Raw genomic sequence first — 22,043 nt, 5'->3', positions numbered from 1 at the left:
ACTGTCCGAAAGCTTTGAATCCCTTTCATTTTGGACACGTGGAGCGCCCCGCTCGCTGACGCAGTCTTTAATCTAAAGTGAACAATGGACAAACAGCAAAAATGTCTTACGCAGGCACTTTTGTGGGGGTTTTGTTTGTAATTTACCTTAAAATTGAGCAGGCCCACAGCGGTTTCCACAAAGGTGACCAGGCGAATGGGTTCTGTCAGTGCCCGTCCTTTCAAGTTGTGCTGAAACCTGTCAACAAACTGAAGCACACGGGGACAACGTCAGGCACGACTCATTAACAACACCCTCTGGTTCTGTAAATAGAGAACAAAAAACCTCCTAAAGCCATTTGTTCTCACTACATTGTGCAGTCATATTCATTAGATGTTTGTGCTTTGTTGGAGCACATATATCCTCTACAGCATTTGTTATAAAAAACAATTAGGGCTGTCAAAGTTAACACAGTACTGGTATCATATTAAACTAGAAAACCTGAGGAATACACTGGCACCAACCATGTCATACTAGCTTGTTGTGAAGGAGGTTAAATAACGCTCCAAACTTGAGCTAAATTTTGGCAAGGAAAAACTGGCATGGCCATTTTCAAAGGGTCCCCTTGACCTCTGACCTCAAGATATGTGAATGAAAATGGGTTCTATGGGTACCCACGAGTCTCCCCTTTACAGACATGCCCACTTTATGATAATCACATGCAGTTTGGGGCAAATCATAGTCAAGTCAGCACATTGACAGCTGTTGTTGCCTGTTGGGCTTGAGTTTGCCATGTTGATTAATGATTAGAGCATATTTTTTATGCGAAATGTAGTTCTTCTGAGGGTTTCTAGACAATATTTGTCATTGTTTTGTGTTGGTAATTGATTTCCAAAAATAAATGTATACATACATTTGCATAAAGAAAGCGTATTTGCCCACTCTCATGTTGATAAGAGTATTAAAAACTTGACAAATCGCCCTTTAAGGTACATTTTGAACAGATAAAAATGTGCGATTAAATATTTTAATCGATTGACAGCCCTAAAAAAATACTTTTCAGACTTATAAAAGCTTAAATCCATTTGTGATATTGTGTATAACATGCACAGATCTTCAAGAAACAAATTATGTTCTGGTGGACTGTATTCATCACAAGTTCCTGCTCCACTGTTTGGTAAAGTGCAGCTGCCACCCTCGATGGACTACTTATCAATGCATTATTAGTTATATGAATGAGAAAAAAAAACAGGAAACTCCTACTGAGACACTGAGCTATTGAGTCAGGATGAATTTAAAACTGGGAGAAGAAAATGTTCAGCAGTAAGAAATATGACACATCTTTCAAAAATCCACTGTGGGGTAAGAGACAGAGAGAGGGTGGAGGGTGGGGGGGGAGAAAATCTTAACATGCAAAAAACTCACTTTTGATATGAATCTTGACACCTTTATTACGTGCACTGTTCCCATTTCAGTCCTTACTGAGAAACACATCCATGAGGGTTCAAATAGCGCAGAGAGCGAGCACAGGAGAGCGGCAACAAAAGCAAAGTGAAATGAAATATTTTACATTATCACCAGGGTTCCCCCCCTTCGTCTGAAGTCTTCCGCTCTACCTTCTTTCACAGGCTCCGCGCAACTACAGCATGCGTCTCCCCCGAGAGAGTGTGCACACATGTAAATGTGCACGTGCACACGCACACACACACACGGCAAACCAAAGAAGAAACAAAATACCGAAAAAGGGGAGAAGAAACAAGATTTGGGATGTCTTTGAGTGTGTTTTACTCCTACATTATTCTGTTTTGCGTCCCCCCCTCCATGGCAGGGAATAGGGAGACTGGAGCAACAATCACCAGTGTGATGTGACACTTTGCTGAGGCCTTTATTCTGCACGACTCCTGCTAATATGCGAGCTCACCTAAGTAGGGCTTTAAAACCAAGTTTAATTCTTTGAAGACCAAAGCATTTCAATTTTTTCCAACAGACCAGTTCACAGCTAGCCCTGGACTGCCAGTGGGGTAGCCCCCAAATTCCAAAATCTATCATCTGGAAACACACAAAAGCCCCCTCCGTCAGATATTTCCTTTCAAAGCCAGTCAAAAAAAAAAAAAAAAAGAAAAGGAGAGGAGAGGGCGCAAAAGCTCAGAGTAGAAATGTCTAACTCCATGTCCCCCTCCTTCCTCTCCTTTTCCTCGCTCCCTCTTTGACACACCGGGAAAAAAAAGACAGATATAAATAACCTCAGGTATAGCACTGCTATTTTCCTAAATGAAGAGCGAAACAACCCCGTGTCTCGCTCGCACTCACCACTCTTGTTCTCAAAAAACTGAAAGAGTGGGCCCTCCATTGAAGGATTTCAAAAAAAAAAAAAAAATAGGGGCAATTTTAATCATCTCTCCATTCAATCTCAGTTGGATAAATCATATCTGAGAGATTTGCATAAATACAAACCATCAAAGACTTTTCATCTTCAAAGAGGTTTTCAAGACCCAATAGGCTTTGTACTGTAATCATCTGAGGTCACAACCCTGTGGGAGCAAGGCTGCTATGGCAACATAAAAACTAACGCTGGGGGCTTAGCATAATATCCCCCCCTCCTTCGCAAACACAGGAAGGGGTGGAAGGGGGTCCGAGAGAGGGAGTGTGAAAAGAGGGTATAGATAAACCTATTTCTGGGACAGAGGAAACTAGGTAGATATGGCTCGTTGTGGGGGGAGACCTAGCTGATATTACACACAGAGATTACCACCGCCACGCAAACCCTACAACTAGGCCGCGGCGATCCGAGCGGGCTGTTTGGATTGTGCTGAAGGAAAACAAATGACAGCTCAATGCGCCACCACTGGCTAGAAGAGCCTCTCTGATTACATGTTTCTGTCCTTCTGCTGTATTCTCCTCTTCAGCTATTATACACTTTGAGGGCCTGATTTGCACTGCATAAGAGCTACCATAGTGCTTGTGCATTGTCCCTCTGGCGCATACAGCAACCATTAGCCGCCAATGGCTCTCAAAACTATAGCACCCTTTAAGATGTTATTCACTACCGAATTGGAAAAAAAAACAGTAAAGGAAAAGGGGAAAAAAAGAAGAAATAACACCTCTTCTTGCCATTCAAAGCCACGCTACAAACAAGCCCCTCTGACAATTTCGCCACCCAATCTTGAAAAGAGAAGGAGGGCGAGATGGTGCTAGAGAAAGGAGGCTATAGTGGGACAAGTTTCAATTAATTTTCTTCAAAAGGGGGCCAGATTAAATGTTTCCGGCCTGCTGAAGTGTTCATTTCACAGAGGGGAAGCGGAGAAAGGGGATGAGGGGAGGGGACGGGAGGAGGAGTAGGAGGAGGAGGAGCGGGACAGGGCGCGATTCTTTCGGTCCCAGTGCACACCAAATAGTGCGGTGGGCAAAGAATGCGCACGGCTCCGAATCTGTGTGAGAATTGTCCTCGGACAAAAGGAGGGAGTTACGCCTGTTATAGCCCAATAAGGCCTGTCAGTCACACAAGGGCCGGGGGGAGAGGAGAAAGGCAGAGCTAAAGGTTTCCACACAAAGGGAAACAAGCAAGTCCATCTTTTAGCGACAAATCAGTCTGGAGGTTCCTGTGCTAATATCAATAAAAAAAGGGGAGAAAAATAAACAAGTGAGGGATTTACTGCGCCGCCTTACAAGAGTGGGGAAAATCAGACACATGCTTACAACACAGACACAGAGAAAAGCATGTGTAAAGAAGACACGGAGAAAGTTTGAGGGACAAAGATGGGATTAGATGAGCACACACGAATGAATGAAGGTCCCATCCAGAGCTGCAGACTTGGCTCGACCGTTTCGGGAGCACACACACACACACACGCACCTGCTGATGCAGAAACACCCCGACAAACACACTGTAAATCCGATGTGCAAACAGATTTACAGTGAGCACTCGGAGTGTTTTTCGCAGCAAAGCTTTAGTGTGAAAAGAAAAAAAAAAATACATAAGCAGGCAATTATTTTATAGCTCTCAACGGGCTGACTGCGATTTTCAGCATTATAATAATAATAATAATAATAATAACAGTGGGTTTTTTTTTCTTTTTAAAAGGAAATTAATGCAGAATAAAATTGACTTAAGTGAAGAAAAGTAGCGGAGGGAGAAACGGCTGAGCTAAGGGAAAGAATTAGTGAACACCTGTCAGCAATTATACTTGGAAGAAAGAAAGGGCAGCAGGAAATAGACGTGTTCTAATTAAAACCACTAGTTAAAAACTTCCTGCTCCTGCCCCAAGACCATGTATGAGTGTGTGTATATGCGTGTGTGTGCGGGCAGGCGTAGTAACACTTAGGGAAAAGCCAGACAAGACACCCTCCTTTCACCTTTCTTCTAAACAAATCTAAATTTCTCCTCTTGTGTAATCACTTCTGAGTGTTTGACACGATACTAAAAGCTTTATTTTAAAAAAGCAAAGCAGCCACTTAAAAAAATGCTTAGCTTGGCCCGTATTAAAGTGTGTGCAAAGAGAGATTTAAAAGAAAAACAAACTTATTTAGCAACTTCAATATAGAACCTTTGAACTGTATTCAGACACAAACAGTGCAGAAGGCAGAGACAGTAACCTGGTGGCTCCCGGCGAGTGAACCATATGGAGCTGATCAGAAAGGCCCGCATTAATGATGTCACTGTCTCCTGACCTTTCGGGACCTGACATCCGTACAGCGCCACTTTATAGAAAGCCAGAGGGATGACCAAGCCCAGACAAACACCTCTTAAAGGGATAGTTTGGGTGTTTTGAAGTGGGGTTGTATGAGGTACTTATCCGTAGTCAGTGTATTACCTACAGTAGATGACGGTCAGCACACCGTCAGTTTGGAGAAGCAGACGGGAGTACCGACACAGGAGCAAAACAATGTACTGCTGTGGATGGGCAGGAAAATGTATTTTAGCAAACCAAAAATAAAAATCATATCCCTTTAAGTGTACACTGTATTTGGAATATTTTCAGACTGCGAACTGAACTGAAAGTGAAACTTATCTATACTGTTTTTGTCAATGGAGTCTGCTGACTTTGAAGAGAGCACAGATAAGTTTCACTTTCAGTTCAGTTCCCCGTCGGAGAGGGCTGTGTGACGGCAAGATAAAGCAGTGAAATTAGTCTAAATATAGCGTACACTTAAACGGATATCGATGTTTTTGGGTGAGCCTTTCTTTTAGGTGGCTAAAATACGTTTTGCTGCCGGCCCCGTCCACAACAGTACATTGCTTTGCTCCTGTGTTGGTACTCCTGTCTGCTTCTCCAAACAGGGGGCGTGCTACCGACTGTCATCTACTGTAGGAAATACACTGACTCATACAATCCCACTTCAAAACACTGGAAAGTAGCCAATCAATTCGTATTTGTTTAACAGTTATTTTATGTGTGCATTACCAATAACCATTTTAAGAGTGCAAATCAGCCAAATCTTGTTGTGATACAAGAGGAGAGATCTTTAAGTACCAAGTCAAAGGCATCTCCAGCTTTTGATTTTGTACTTCTACACCTTCAGTTTGTGATCTTCAAGATACCCACGATAGCCTTTCGTCTTAATATTCAAGAATATTCAAAGGGTGTGCATGAATAACGGCATGTTTTTTTTATTCATTATACCTGTCTGGCTGAGTGCTTTAAGTTTGATTAAATCAATTCTTAGCCACAACATGACACTGTTCCCGGCGGTTTGCAGTAAGTTCAGCAGTGGCAGAAGGCACCGTTTGTGTTGTTACAGAAAGCTATCGGGCTTCTGAAGCTAATCCGAAGAAATGTCATCCGTTTCTTGAGCAGCGGCCAAGAAAAACACCCCGTCTGTCCCCGAGTCCTGCCACAGGGATCGATTCCCACTTTTTACTGGGAAATGGAAAAGTTTGTTATGATTGCTTTGAAGATTCCCGTGGTTTCCTCTTACTTCATGAGTTTGTGTAAGAGCACCACTGTGTTTTTTTTTTAAAAGACACCCAGAGGTGAAAGAGAGAAGAGTCATGGGTATTTTTTAGTCTTTTTAGTTTTTGCATGTATTGCAACTTTTTGTTTTGTTTTTTTTGTTCTGAAAAAGTCTCTTTCAGATTACTCCATTCAGCCTTATATCGCTTTTGGAAAGCTTCAGCAAGATTTATAAGGTGGGCTAATATTTGGAACTTACCCACTGCACCTCCTGCGTGTCCTCCACTTTGGGCAACATGATGGCAGGAGGGAGAACCGCAGCCTGCAGGATGACCTGCAGGTCAGCCTCAGCTAAGCCACTGGACACCGAGTTCACCCTCACACACTTCTCCGTCCGGCCCAGGTCCAGCTCTGCCAACATCCTGGGAATAGTCTCTCTGGCCTCTGTCTGCACCACGGGAACATAAAACACAGACAGAAATCCTTATTATTTCATGTTTAGACTGCACTTTTGAATCACTAATAAATGAGTTTTAAGATATCAAAATGCAACATTTTAAAAGCTAGCATAGTTACCGTGAAAAATGCTAAACAGAGCGAAAAAGGAAAGGTTGAAAACTGGTGATTTGTTCTAACTCCATTCAACATTTACAAAAATATGCATGAATGCGAAGCAGCAAAAACAGTACAGGATAAATTGTTGAAGAATGCAATAAAAGTCCAATTTCCTCCAAGGAAATGTTGCTACATGAATTAAATTGACTATTAAGCATGATCATAAAAATAAACAACACATTGCAGACACAAATAATGTGTCATCATACTAGGTAATTGAAACATCAATTTAGGAATAAATAATAAAGATGAAACTTTAACATATTAAAAGAACAAAATAACACAGCACACCTGCACTCTGCCTCGACAGCAGTTATCTACATACAGTACGCCACAAATCAACAAAACGCACGCTGCACACTCTCTCAATGCAGGCATTGTGTGTGTCGAGCAGGAAGAGAGTTGAGGAGGATGGAGAAATCAAAGAGAAGCCTATGCACAGTCCCAACTTCTATCAGTAACACAGTAGCACACGCCGCTATATTCAAACCAGATGCCGGGCTACAGGAACGGAGAGAGAGAGGGACGGAGTGGGGAGAGAGAGTCCGGCTAGTGAGAGGAGAGAAGGCTCTCTGGGAGAAATGTGGTCCGAGTTAAGCAGCATGAGGAAACGGTAGCTTAGGAGTTGTCAGGTCAGATCAGAGGCTGGAGCCTTTGAGTGCTTGTGTGTGTGTGTGTGTGTGTGTGTGTGTGTGTGTGCGTGTGTTGTGGAGATGCTCAGATTGGGATATTTCCCCTTCCTCGGTTTTCATTTATATTACTAAAAATTTCTCTCAAAAAACAAATAAATAATCTAAAACTGACACCGATTGCTGGTAGGGATGCACTGATACCGATACTGGATCGGATATCGGGCCGATACTGACTTAAATAGCTGGATCGGGTATCGGTGACAATGCAATCTATTCAATTAAATTCTATGTTTATATACTATATACATCATATACTGGAATTCCTGCTTAAGTTTTGACCAATTTGTTGCTGCATTAAAAAGGTTTACACCTGAATTGTAATTAATGTAAATAATTCCCATTCATTTTGAAGATTTTGTTTACCAAGTTTCTGGTGTATGATTTTTTTATTATTTTAATAATAATTATTACACGGCTTTGTTGAATACTCGATTCTGATTGGTCAATCAGCATTCTACAGTCCGTTACTATGGGCTCAGTTCTGATGTTGGACTCTGGCAGACCATTTTTGGGCCAAATAATTGATTTCTTAAGAAAGTAGCCGTGTAATAAGCAGGATAATGTACAGCTAGCGGGTGATTGTTGCGAAATAAACACCGTCAGGGTGATGCGATTGCTCTGTCGGGGGTTTATTTATATTTAGTCAAGCCTGTTGTTGCCTTACACATAAAAGAATGATCCCAGGCACTTCCACACAGTGAGGCATATTACTTATTAATTAAACACTGGTATCGGATCGGTACTCGGTATCGGCCAATACCCAATGCCAAGGTATCGCTATCGGTATCGGGACTGAATAAGTTGGATCAGTGCATCCCTAATTACTGGATGAGAAAGATTTTGGAGAAGCTTATTCATGAAATGAAATGTGGGTAATTAAAATATGGCACCGATTGATGGTGGCAAATGTGGCCTCATGCCATGTGATGCAAATGCTTTGGATTTACTGCACAAAAACATCTGAGTGGAATATCTAAACAAGCAGATCGTTGGCAGGCCGATCACTGAAGTCATGTGTGCATGAAAGAGAAACCGTGGACAGATATAACATGGAGAGCCCATACATCACAATCTCTTGTAAAAACTAAAGGTTCAGTTGTATGTGAGCTTACGGGGACCCCTCAAAGGTCACGGGACAGCCTCTGAGACAAAACAGCTCTCGCTCTGATCTCCTGGAATGCAGAACTGTACTTGATATTACCAACACCCCTCCTGTATCAATAAAATATGGTATCAAAGTACATATCAAAGATTTGCTCGGATTTAATAGGGGTCACGAACGGGCCGGACTGCTGCGTGTCATCTATGTCTGCCTGTCGCCTCATTGAATGAGACAAGAGAGATCGTCACACCATACGATGAGAGCGCTGTGATCTCTGACTGCGTTCTGCTGTAACCTCTCTCATAAGCCAAGATGGAAGCCCCATAACTGTACCGCGGTAACTTAAAACGGACGGGGCGATTTACGCAGCCATAATTCACTCTTCATAAACCTGCTACTTGGTGGATTAAATTCTGTCTGTCCCTCCCCGGTTCACGGTGACTGGAGAAAATTGATCTGTGAGAACCGCTGGCTGCCTCGTAATGCCAAGAGGAGTCACCATTGATCCCTGACCAAACTAAATAAATAGCCAGAAATGATCAAAAAGCATGGTTTATAACATTCACAGATCAAATAGACTGGAGAGGGCCGCGTCTCCTGCTCCAACCTCAGCCTCATACTAGCAGCCTGCATGTATAAAATTCTTTTAATGTAACCAGAGAGCGCTCATTGCAAGGATTGTCTCCTGCACTTTTCTCCCTTTTTGCGACGCTGAAACCATGACACCGGGAATGGCTAAGGAGAAGGCCAGGTCACTGTGCACTATCCTTTCTTTTATCTCCCTCTCTCTGTAAAGTGAGATATTATTCCGCCAGACACCTTGACCCCTATGGGCTCCGCTACTCCGAGCTTGAATAAAGCCCTTTGAAAAAGGAGATATTTTACATTAATGGACAGCCATCCAACAAGTTGCTTCAAAGCTCCCTCCCCAATCACCTGGTGTCCCATGGAGCGCTTGCCCCGACGTCAGCTCCATCTCCTCTTTGATTCCCTCCATCATCCTCATCATTAGAGGCTGACACACCGGCAGGCAGGCGGGCGAGCGGTCGGCCAGGCGGGCAGGGCCGTCGAACGCGTAGATGCGCGCGAGAGGCTTTTCAAGTGCAGAGAGGCTGACCTTCCAGAGAGCGAGGTCAGCTCCTTAACACACAGCCTGAGCCTCGACGCCCAGGATCCTACAGAGTGCTGTGCATACGTGACGCAGCATGGCTGTTGCCTTGTAGACACCACATCAGACTGGAGCGTCCAAACCGATGTGTGTACAGTCCACAGCGGGACGGCCTTCCTCTCCAGCATCAGATCATGGATGTCCAGCCCCGCCGTCATGCGGCTTGAAACAAGCAACGTCAAACATCGCCTCTGGGTGTAGACTCACACTCTCTCAGTCCCTTCATTCAATTTGAATTAGATCTCGGGGCATTGGTTGTTACTGTACATACTGGATAACAAATGAGGAAAAATAAAAAAGGTCTGCATGACATGAAATGTGTATTAGAGAATAAGAAGGCATAAGAAGGGGTGGAATCTATGTTTCTACAATGATTCTCAAAGTGGGGTCCGTGGCACTCTGTCAGGGGGTCCACGAAATAATTTGCTATAAACCATGCACCAAAAAAACAAACATATTGTGTCCATTACTCCACGCACGTTAGCTTTGGGCCAATAGAAACTCTTGTCACATTGTCAATCTGTCATGAATCAGTCACTTCACTCAGGGAGCAATGAACTGTTCCTGCTGCTGCTGCTTGGCTTAGCTTATTAGCCAGCTAACTAGCTGGTGAGCATAGAGAAATATTTCAGTATATATAGTTAAGTGACGCTAAGCCCAAACTAGCTAAATTAAGAAAATATGAAGACAGTTATATCGGGCGACAGTGACAGGAGACCAAAATGCGTCCAAGCCGGCCAAGCTAAAGCGACATCTGATGACAAAAGCACCCGGAATATCAGGGCAAAACAAAGTGGTGTAAACATGATTCAAATTGAACTGTGTTTTGGTTTTTCACTATCAAACAGGTTTGAAGTATTTAGGTTTAACACTTTTAGAATACGAATAGTTCCAGCTGCATCTAAGAGTACAATGGTAGTAGCTTAAATCGGTGATTATGAAGGGGTTGAACCCCTGCTCAAGAAAATAAGAATTGTGGGTATCAATAGCCTGAGAAAAAGCAAAATACATAAAAGATAATAATGGTATAAATCAGGATCATTTACAACATAAAAAAGTCATTAACATTATCACTGAAATAGTGCCTCTGTGTGTGTGAGTGCTGTGTCTTTTATTCTGGAAGTGTATATATATATGGTTTTGTGTGAAAAGAGTGGGAACCCATGAGTCACAATGAGCGTACTTGTTTTTCCATTTTTTTTTTTTACCTTTTGAGAGCTGGCGTTTTGCATCCTGCTGTGCAACTCGCGATGCCATTTAAAATGAGCTGTAAACTACCGCAGGTGAAGGCTGTCTGCCTGAAGTGTGACTGTGTACACATTTGTTTCCTCTGTCTTTGTCAGTATGTGTGTGTCGGCGTGTGTGTGTGTGTGTTAGCAGGCTTCAAGTCATCGCGGATGGGTTTTGACAAGTGGCACGCTGCACTCCAGAAAGCTGGAGTGAGATGACTGACTAATTCAGGCTACATTGATAACTGAGACGTAGCAGAAGGAGATTCGGGCCTTCACTCCTGTCAGTTGGAGGCACACCGTGTTATCCGTTATCCTGTCAGGACAGACAACAAGACATAACTAGCAGGAGAGAGAAGGAGGGATTTGTAAATCACCAAACTTGCTTGTCATTGTGGGTCAAAACTGACAGCCTGAGGTGGAAGAACAGCTAGTTATTACACACTATTTATTCACTTTAATTAGCCATGAAAAGAGCTCATTACGGCTCTTTGGTTACAGTTCATTACAAGCTGTATTGCAATGTTTTTTTTGGGGAAATTAATTCCCAAGGCTAAGGTAAGGCTCATTGTTCAGTATCTTTAGTATATTCTCTGCATAATTAAAATTGTTTAGAGTTTTGTTCATTAGTGATTATGCATCCGTTTGCTTCCTAGTGATTCATGTCTCATTTGCAACTCCCAGTACAGCTGTCTCAAATGAACCAACATAGGACTGTTTGCCCAGAGAACTAACACAGGAATAATCATGCTTAACTCGATGTCTCTATATTAGCTTTCTTCTAAATCAATGATTGATTTTAAGATATTAAGATTATTATTAAAAGGAGCTAAATTCCAAATTCAGAGCATATCTAAGATGAGGGATTGCCTCAACACGGCTCTCAACATGGCGATGGCTGAGCTGGCAGCTAGCAGCTGATGGTGCTAACAGCTGACGGTGATAAAAGCTAATGGTGCTAACAGCGCTGACCGTGCAAACAATAGCAACAGTGTTGACGGAGCTAACAATGTTAACCTTGGGGGGGAACCGGAGGGTTGTGACGGCGTTATCGGTGGTAACCGCTGTGTGAGTGTAGTGCAGAGCGGCGGCGATTAACTAGCCAGTGGCATATGCTCACTGGGACTCACATGCACTAGCATGCACGTGCAGCCAGACCGGCTACATAAACAAAGCACACAGCATTGCAAATAGTTGTTTGCTGCTACATTAATGCTCTGAATTTCGAATTTAGCACCATTAAAAGGTATCTAAGTGACTTTAATAACAAACAATATCCAGTGTACTCCAAACAATATAAAGTTTGACATGCTGATGTCTGATGAGGCACTGGGCGAAGTAAATGATGGACTGGGAAATATATACCAAGCAATAAATAAATAAAAATAGAGCACGACCTATGGCTGGAGTGAAGTAAATAATCCACAAGGTCAAAAATAACTAAGGAACAAAGAATATCGGTGTTTCACTCGATGTGTTTCACTTGATGTGTTTCATTAGCAAAACCAAAAAAAAAGCATTATTTTTTTTTTTTTTTTACTTTTAAATACAGCTAATTACATATCAAATATCTGGACAACAACATTAGAGCAATATGATTACACAGACAGAATATTGCCCAGCCCTACCATATGACAAAACCATGTTAAAAGCTAGGGTCCGTAATGCTGAGAAACTAGCAAGAGTACACTAGATTTAAAAACAATTAGTCAACCGAAAAACCCAGCCCATTGTTGCAAACTCTTTTCAAATGAAAGTAGCTGGCAGCACAAGCTCCAAAAGTCCCTAAATCTAGCGAGAAAGTCGCCAAGTCAGAGACACTAAGGCCCAATGTCCCCCCTAAGGCTTTAAGTGAACCCTCAGGGACTTGACTGACGTCACCTAGTTGAGTGTGAGAGGCTGCAAGGGCTAAAATGGTAGAAATACGAATGGGACAGCACTCTGCGGCGAAGTATCACGTTAACGTTTTTATTTTATTTTTCTTACTGCCTATTTGAACGTCTTCCAGGCTCTTGCCTTTCAAGAAAAAAGGTAACTGACAAAAAATCTATTTACTTGTTTTTGTCAAACTTCATTAAGCAAAATTAAAAGAAGTGGTTGATGAATAAACCAGGTGTGTAATATAGTCTAATACTTGTATAAGTGTTTTTTATGTACCATCTTAAACCCTTAATGTTAATGTTTCTGTGTAAATTTAAATATGCCTGTCATTTGATTTATTAACTGCTGTCGGGATGTAATGAGAATTTCAACTAATATAACAAAAAATGTTTTTGAAGAACGCTACCAACCCCAGCTTTAAAGTAGAGTAAATTCAGAAAAGGAGAGTATTTTATAAAAATGCAAAAATTTGTCAATTAAAATGTGGAAAAAATGTTAATGAAGCACAAAAAACCTTTAGAATATGCAATGCTGTTTTCATGACCTCAAGATCTGTTCAAAAAGATCTGTTAGGAATCTGCTATAATGTTATTGAGTGCAAAACTGAAGCTACTAATGTATGGAAAAAGAAGGTGTGGCAGATCCTTGTAAGGATAGATTTCTTCTCAACTTGGTGTCATAATCAGTTTATGTGACCAAAGTGCTAATAAGGTGAAGAAGGTGTGAAAACACAACAAGTAAACTGAAAACGTGTCTTGAGGCCACATGTGAAAAGTGCTACCACTGTAATTGCATGAAGACAACAAATGGACAATGACAGCATGTTGGAGCGATGGAGAATCAGACTGTGCAAAGCTTTGACTGGAGGCCTGCACACACCCCCTCTGATCAATGCTAAACGTGGTGCTTCTTTTTGGTAAAAAGGCTTATTAAACTTGATTTATTCCCATTTTTACAGTTTTTATATTTCCGTTTCTTACTTAGATTACTGCATTAACCTTGAGTGTATCTTACTTCATATAATTTGCAAATTAAACTGATTTTATATATTTTCCTTCTTCTCTTTCATCTATATAGATTTTATTTCTTGTAGCAGTAGGCTAGTAGAAAATAATTTAAAAATGGTTTCAAATATCTAGCTGGCATCCGATTACTTTATCGTGCCCTGCCATTAAGACGGCCAATTCAAGTAAAGTTCTTGCAAAATAAGAGCAGCATAGCATTGCTTATTTTTTTCCCCATCATGCGCCAACATCTGCTCTATTCCTCTCCTCCTCCTCCTCCCATTCTTTTCATGTTTTCCTCTCCTCGTCGCCTTCTCCATCATCACTCCTCCTACTGGGGGTTACTCTCCAAGTGTTGCGTTGCGCGGCCCACGTAGCACCGAGTGGTGCGGGCCGCGGCTCTGCCAGTGAAAACACAAGAGTGTAACAGGATAATGAGAGAAGGAGAGAGGGCCTCTCTGTTCTCTATGTCTCAGCATTTTCCGATCCCTCGCTCGGCCTCAACCCTCGCCCTTAACCCGCGGTATCTGGATCAGCCGCATATGAGTGTGTCTTTCAGAAGATACTTGAGAAAGCTCAAATGTAATTTAGGGATTTTATTGATATCTAAAATACACGCGAGGTTAAATGTTCAAAACTTTTACTCCTTTAAATCCATCCACTTTCTCTGTGCTCCAACAACGGACAAGCCCTGTCCGCTCCTGAGCAACGAATGCTAATCACAGCGCTGTCATCACTCTCCTATGCACCCTGACCTCTCGTTCGCCTATCATACCCTCCCGAAGGACTCCAATCGATACCCGACACATGATGCTTAACACATACACTGTGACAGACAGTAAGGTTTGGATGTGAAGGTCTTTCTGATCTGGCTGCGACAGGGTCTATTTTCTGGCTGAGCGGCTCACATCCCGTTTGTGAGTCTTGGCAGCCTGACTGGGAGTTTCTCTCGAGTCTCCTGGGTCCTCGGAGGTGTTGAGCGCACACGTATACAAACACACACACACAAGAACATGTATATACACGGATGTAAATACACGCACACACGCACACTAAATACAAATGTTCAGTATTCATAATTCAAGCGGCTAACATTATTTCCCAGGAGCTCTTTCCGTCAAGAGTTTAGTCATTTGAATCCACTTAAATGGAGAGCAGATCTTTCAGTGTCCTCTGGAATAACACAGTGAGCATTGAACTGAGGTCATGTATCAGTTGACAGTTGGCTGCATAATTTATGTTAAGTTGAAAATCTCTGGTGTCAGACACAGTTCATGCATAGACCATAGCTCATATATTGACTGTGCTACAAGCAGAAAAAGTTAATAGACCGTAATAATGTCATCCACTTTACAATGTGCCATCTATTCTTCCCTCAGCTGCACTCAATGCAGCTACAAAAGGTCCGTCTCCGGACCAGTGGCTGGAAGTGTTACCAGGGGAAAAATAGTCAGGGTTAACAACTTTATGAATTACAGTATCCACTGCGTACACAAGTAACCAAATCAGTTTCTCAGTCACCCGCGGTTGACCAAAGTGCAGGAAGGAAAACGTGAAGAAATTGACAAATGACACAATGACAAAAACTAGGGCTGTCAAAGTTAACGCGACAATAATACATTAACGCAAATTCCTTTTAACGTCACTAATTTCTTTAACGGATTAAGGCAACTTGGCATTTTTTTTTTTAAAGGTAAACTGGTATCATATGAAACTACAAAACATAAGGAATCCATTGGTACCAACCATGTCATACTAGCTTGTCGCGAAGAAAGCTTAATAACGCTCCAAACTTGCACTAAATATTGGCAAGGAAAAACTGTCATGGCCATTTTCAAACGTCCCTTGACCTCTTATCTCAAGATATGTGAATGAAAATGGGTTCTATGGGTACCCACGAGTCTCCCCTTTACAGACATGCCCACTTTATGATAATCACATGCAGTTTGGGCAAGTCATAGTCAAGTCAGCACATTGACACACCAACAGCTGTTGCTGCCTGTTGGGCTGCAGTTTGCCATTTTATGATTTGAGCATATTTTTTATGCTAAATGCAGTACCTGTGAGGGTTTCTGGACAATATTTGTCATTGTTCTGTGTTGTTAATTGATTCCAATTAATAAATATATACATACATTTGCATAAAGCAAACATATTTGCCCACTCCCATGTTGACAAGAGTATTAAATACTTGACAAATCTCCCTTTAAACCTGCAGTAGGTAGAATGTTTTTGGCATCATCGGGCAAAAATTCCATGACAACTAGTAGCTACCAGTAGCTCCTCACAGCACGCTGATTGGTCCGAGCCACTGTGGTTCGGACACAAACAAATTACTTGAAGACATGGACTGTATACAAGAAGTGGATGTAGTCAATGTGACGGCACCCATTGGTTTGGGGACTATAGTTTTGAAGCCTCGAGTTGGGCATTTTGGCTGGCGCCATCTTGGTGGAGGGTGGAGCTAAGACATAACCGAACACTAAATAAGAAATTTTTTAGGCGACCAAATGTTACAATTAACCTTCATGAACTGAAAACATACTGTGAAAGGGATAAAGTCGTAAGACGAAAGCACAGACAACTCCCAGATAGGACAACACCGTGGTAGCGACCTGTCAATCACAAGGTAGCCACGCCCTAGAGCATACCCTGCTTTATGGTCTATTTGACTCTAAATGGGACCATAATTTACTAAATGAACATCATGCTGTATTTAGAAAACGTAAAACTAGCGATTAAGACCCTAAACTCATGTTTACAATGTTTACTGATGTAATAAATCAAGTGAGAAGTATTGGCTAAATTTTTCATAGACTTCTATACAATCAGACTTCTTTTTTGCAACCAGAGGAGTCGCCCCCTGCTGGACATTGGAAATAATGCAAGTTCAAGGCACTTCCGCACTGGCTTCACTTTTCAGAACCGGAGGTTGCCGCCTGCTCTCGTGATATCGTGAGAATCCAGCTGCCGTGCAAGGTAACATCAAAGTAGTAACTTACCACAAATTGCATTAATTAAACACGGCGAATCATGTCTGTCTGGTGGTTGTAATCACATCCATGTACTCATAAAACTGTAAAACCCAGGGCTGACGGGTTTCTGGCTTCCACATGGGCCCAATAAAAGCTACTGAGGGGGTTGATCAGTATCAGTTATTACTTTAAATGGTTTATACACCTTCCAGTGAACAAAAAGGGAATTAACTCATTTTAAGCACTATTAACAAGTGGTACTGCTTCTTTAATGTACTGATGGTGAATGCAGGACACTGCTCCTCTGTCATACTTGACTGATGCACAGTGAGCTGCAGACTGTAACAATATGCGCATAAGCTTGCGTGCACGTGTATTTGTGTGTGTATGTGTCTACATGTGCACGCTTGCCTGTGTGTGCACGTCTGCGTTCTGCATGTCTTGTGTGCTCGTGTGCGTTTTTGCAGGCGCGTGCTGGTGTGCTAGAGGTGCTCCCCGTCGTGTCGGCCGCGCCACCATGCCATCTGGAGAGGAAATCGAGTGTGAAGTACAGTATAGTTTGGGACCAAGCTCCGTGGCAGCGGCTCAGCAGTTAGTTCATTAGTTCCAAACTTCCAGGGATTAGGAGAGAATCTCTACGGCAGGGAGGCAGGGGGGAGTCGGGGAGGATGGAGGGACCCATGTGGGGAAAAGAGAGGGAGAGAGGGAGAGAAACACCAGGAGGAATACTGGACCATAGGGCACTAAGGAGACGGAGAGAGAACATGAGAGAGAGAGCTAAACAATCTTAACCCTGAGGACCCTGGCGAGGGGAGATGAGCGAGAGAGAGAGGGACAATGAAAAGAACAAGACAGCGAGGGAGAGAGGAGGAGAGAGGACAGGTGTAGCCGTCAGTTCCGCTCCGGGGTTTCAACCTGCCCTCCCTCTTCCTCCACCCCACTGATCATACAGATATGATGATATGTGTAAGAGTGTTAGAGCAGTCAGCCTTGTCTTCCCTCCCCTCTCTCCTCCTCCTTCTCTCCCCTCTGGGTCTGTGGTGACAGTTAGCAAGCTCTGGGTGGCTCCTACCCTTTACTCCTTTATCTCATCTCCCTGTCTCGTAAGCAGCCAGCATTACTGCCAAGACGGAGCGCAGACATTTTTTTGGAGTCAAAGCGGCAAGGCAATTAAAGCGGGCACTGCCGGATTTCAATTTCCAAGGGGAGGGGGGTGGACTGACCTTCATGGCGTACCTTTTTGTCATGAATATCCTTCCCTGTTTTAAGGTGAAGGTGACAGATAATGAAAAGAATACATTAATGAACACATAATAGGAGGGTGGTTGTGGGCAGTAGCCCCCATTTAAGGCCTATCCAGGCACAGCCCGGTAACTAACCTCACATTTCACCTAACCCATTGTTGCCTTTACCAAAACAGTGGTTCAGGGTGGTATTTATATCAAGCCCAGTCTCTGCTTTGCTCCTATTCTCTTTGAATAAAAAAATAAACACATGTATTATGAGACCATTGTTGAGGCCTGGCATCTCTTGGCAAACTCTGTGAGGTTGTCATGGGGAATATAATCTCAGCTATTGTATATGCTGTAGAAATTATCAGTGCAAACACGCTCACAATGTAAAAGCTAAATCTCTCATTTATTCACATTTTTATGTGAACAGATCTTAATCTGACATACTAGGAGGGCGGAATACGGGTTTAATATTTTTTGACAAGACATTACGGAGGATGTTTAGAAAGTCTACCACCAATTACTGGCTCTAAATTTTGTGCAATTTTTCAATTCAGCCGGGTATTTACTGACACAAGCAGATGTAAAAGTGTCCAGCAAAAAGTGCATCTGGTTTGCATGAAGGGCATCCATGTAAGATCTTTTACATTCAATTTATTCGGCAGATGCTTTAGTCCAAAGTGACTTACAATAAGTGCATCAAACGAAACTAACAAAAAAGTAACATGAGCCAAAAAAGGAACAGGGTGTAGGATCTGGCAGTATCTAGCGGTGAGGTTGAGTGTAACCAACTGAAACTTCTTCTGTGTGCCAAGCGTGTAGGACTGTTACGGTGGTGAAAACGCATATGGCCAGTTCTTGTAAAAGTAGCGTAGGCCATTTGGAGCAGAGCCAGTGTCTAGAGTCTGTGTGTGAATGTGTACGAGGAAAGTGAGTGGTGAAGCAAGAGAGAGAGAGAGAGAGAGAGAGAGAGAGAGAGAGAGAGAGAGAGAGAGAGAGAGAGAGAGAGAGAGAGAGCGGCGGCGAAGGGAGCGAGTAACATTATCGACTCCGGTCCCAGCCGTTCTCAGCTACTGTAGAAACATGACGGTGCAACATGGCGGACTCCGTGAAGTGAGGACCCACTCCCTATAGATATAAACAGCTCACTCTAAGGTAACAAAAATACAATGATTCTTAGTCTCAGGTCATTATACACTAAAGAAAACATAGTTATTAATATTATATTCCATTTCTGCCAATAGATCCCACTAATTGTTACACACTGGTCCTTCAAGAAAATAAACTTAACGTATAAAAATATGCTTTGGGTCGAGGTTAGGTTAAAATGTGAAACATAAAATAGGAGCGCATCTGTTCTGTCAACCTCACGTGAGAAGGACGACTTACAATCGTGGCTGAAACACCCCCCGTCTTTTACTCAGATGTTAAATTCACTCGCTCACTCCATATTTTGCATCTCTTAACAGGAACACAATCAAATTTATATTGCATGACTCCAAAGACATAATATTTCCTCAGTGGCACCATTTAGTAAATATGGACAAATGCAATTTGACTGTTAAGTGCCTCAAGAGGGGCTGAAAAGCCTTACTAAATACCCCCCTGCATATGGAATAAAGAAGACAAATAAAGACAAGAGTTTTTGGAAAATGGAATTTTTGCGAAAAAGTGAAAAAACTATTATGCCAAATGGATTTCAAAACATGGAAATTGATATCCAAAACAAATGTCTTGGCGGTATTCCTGCCAGCCTACACACACACACACACACACACACACACACACACACACACATACTAGAAGCACTTTTCATCCAACAGAAAAAAAATATCATCTTAAGGGAAGGTATAACTACACAACAACCCCCATGGATTTCCAATTGCCACAGTGGAGAAAGAAGCTGAGAGTGTGGGAGGTGAAGAAAGGGTGCCAGTAGGAAAGGTGCATTATGTTATTGAGTAAATAACTAATTTTTATATTACACAGTATGACCTAGCAAACACATAATAGGTTACAGGATTTTTTTTGTGCACACAGTGTCAAACGCTTTTAAAGATAACATGGACCTATGGTGTCAAAAATATGGCTGCCATGCTTTGTACCGTGTAGAGCTGATGTAGCCAGATCAGAGCAGGAGAAAGTAATGGGATTATAAGGTAGGGAACTATTGAGGTACAATACTATTTGGCAGAATTTATTGTTGGTATTGTTGGAGTGCTACTAGTGGAAGATGGAGAGGTAAGCCTGCTGAGGGACATTTTTAAGGGAATGGAAATGCCCTGTAGCTAATGTCATTTTCCTCTTTATTTTTAACAGCTTATACCAAAGCCTAAATGCCATCCTCGACAGGTACACCCCACCAGCTACATGCTAACAGAGAAAAGGCCTTTGAAAAGGAGAGAAAAAAAATGAATCACATCATATTCAAAAATAGTTTCCTGCAAACTTTAAAAGATGTAAATAAAGTCTTGTGTTTTATGTAAAATGAGTGGGTTGTTGAAAGAAAATGAGTGGGTTGGAGGCAGGATATAAGATAGAGACATGGACCTGTCACATGCTGACAGGCTGACATCCACCGTCTGAATTCTCCTCAAGCCTGAATGGTGCTGCATTCCTCTCCACATTTAACACATAATAAAGACAGGAGCTCTGACATCCGCCAACTCCGTCGCAAGGGGTCACAGTTTTAGCCTGTCAGTCACACAGGCCATCGTCTTATTGTCTTTGTCTGCTACAGGAACAGCCTCGAGCCATATCAATCATCTTTATTATCATGACTTAAAAACCTTTGTTGGTTAACTTTTTACCCGGGCCCCTTCTTTATCCTACTCTCCAATCACAATTTCATGGGCAGTTCAGCAGGGCCAATGGGGAGGTCACATGGGTGGGGGGAGAATGCTTTTAACCTGCTGCATCTGGTGCTTTCCCGCTGCTCGCCCAGTGGGACGTGGTCACCTTGTTTTAAAGGACTCTGATAGGGGGCCGCCGCTGCCTTTATACCATCATAATAGGGTGAAATGTGCTTGTTTTAAACATCTCACTTAGGTAGTTTTCCTTTCAGTGATTAAGACCGAGCACCTGTCTGATTTTAATTCCAATCCCCCCAGCTCCTTTAGCCAGGATCACGCAGCTGTATGCATGTACGTTTGCTCGCTGACCTGTTCATACGAAGCTGCATTTCATTTATACTTATTATCTGTGTGTTTATGTACCTTTTTGCTGAGGGCTACACCATCCTCGCAGTCCAAGACGGCACAGTCGACTTCCAGCGAGGCCAGTTTCCTCAATTTTCGCTCATCATTGCCGGGGCAGTAGAGAACCGCCCTGCGGGGTATGTAGCGCAGCGAGGGGCCTGCCGAGTGATGGTGATAACGCCGTGCTTCGGGATACAACTGCCAGGCTGCGGGCAGGAGCTGACCGCTCTCCCTGTCAACACAAATACAAACATACATAAGCACACGGTGGCCACACATGAGTTTGTGTACATTTCATGAATATACACAACACTCCAGACAGTATGCGCAAATGCATGTATTTGGTGCATACATTACTCATGAGAACACATACAGGGGCGAAGGGCAATGAATATTTAAAGGTTGTTGCTGCATTCATCTTCATAATATCTACAGTGTTTTATATATTATATACGTGAGGATCCAGAAGGAGTTCCTCCAGACTAGAGAGAAAGTCTGGAAACGTTTCATTTTGGGAGTTCTGTTTGCCCTTCAGCTGTCCATTGAAGTGGATGAGAGACGTTGACCTGTGCTTTGGGACCCTTTGTTGAGAACAAACTCACCCAAACACTGAGCCACTCATATGCTAATGTTGCCACACTGCTGAATATCTAGGCAGGGCAGGAAGTGAATGAGTAGGGGTGTCAGCAGCAGCAGTTCGAGCTGAGTCATCGAAACATTGAAGTTTGGGAAACACAGAGTAGGTGTAGTTTTAAAAAGGCCGAATTCTGTACCTTCATCACTACATAGGTGTAAAACCTATAGAGGATTCTGCTCTGTTATACCATTTCTCACCAAAATTAGAGTATGCAGGTTTTTTAAACACAAAAACTCGCTAAAAAATTGCGATAGACTCCTTTCCCATTGCGAGTATGCCGTGCCGTTGCACTGTTATCTGTATGTTACTTATTCAGTCTCTCTTTCAAACTCTCACCAAAGTTGGTGATTGTTTGAACAGTGGAAAGACTAAAAATGGCAGTTTTGATGAGTTTTATTTTGTTTCTGTCGAGATTGAATGAACCGGTTTTACGAGCGAGGT

The 22,043-nt window shown here is 42.5% G+C and overlaps 1 protein-coding gene across 2 annotated transcripts in view; it reads right to left on the bottom strand.

Moving 5' to 3' along the window:
* The window catches only part of clybl (citrate lyase beta like), a 77,640-nt gene that overhangs the window by 11,633 nt on the left and 43,964 nt on the right, over positions 1–22,043 (bottom strand). For both annotated transcript variants that reach the window (XM_037789626.1, XM_037789627.1), the window contains exons 2-4: positions 20,984–21,197; positions 6,130–6,318; positions 147–248 (exon numbers count right to left, since the gene is read on the bottom strand). In XM_037789626.1, the coding sequence (XP_037645554.1) occupies positions 147–248; positions 6,130–6,318; positions 20,984–21,197 (505 nt within the window). The remainder of the gene's footprint in view (positions 1–146; positions 249–6,129; positions 6,319–20,983; positions 21,198–22,043) is intronic.

This window comes from Sebastes umbrosus, chromosome 13 (assembly GCF_015220745.1).
Source record: "Sebastes umbrosus isolate fSebUmb1 chromosome 13, fSebUmb1.pri, whole genome shotgun sequence".
In the NCBI taxonomy this organism is placed as follows: Eukaryota; Metazoa; Chordata; class Actinopteri; order Perciformes; family Sebastidae; genus Sebastes; species Sebastes umbrosus.
Note: the sequence above shows the minus strand (reverse complement) of the source record. Positions and strands in the feature narration are given on the sequence as shown.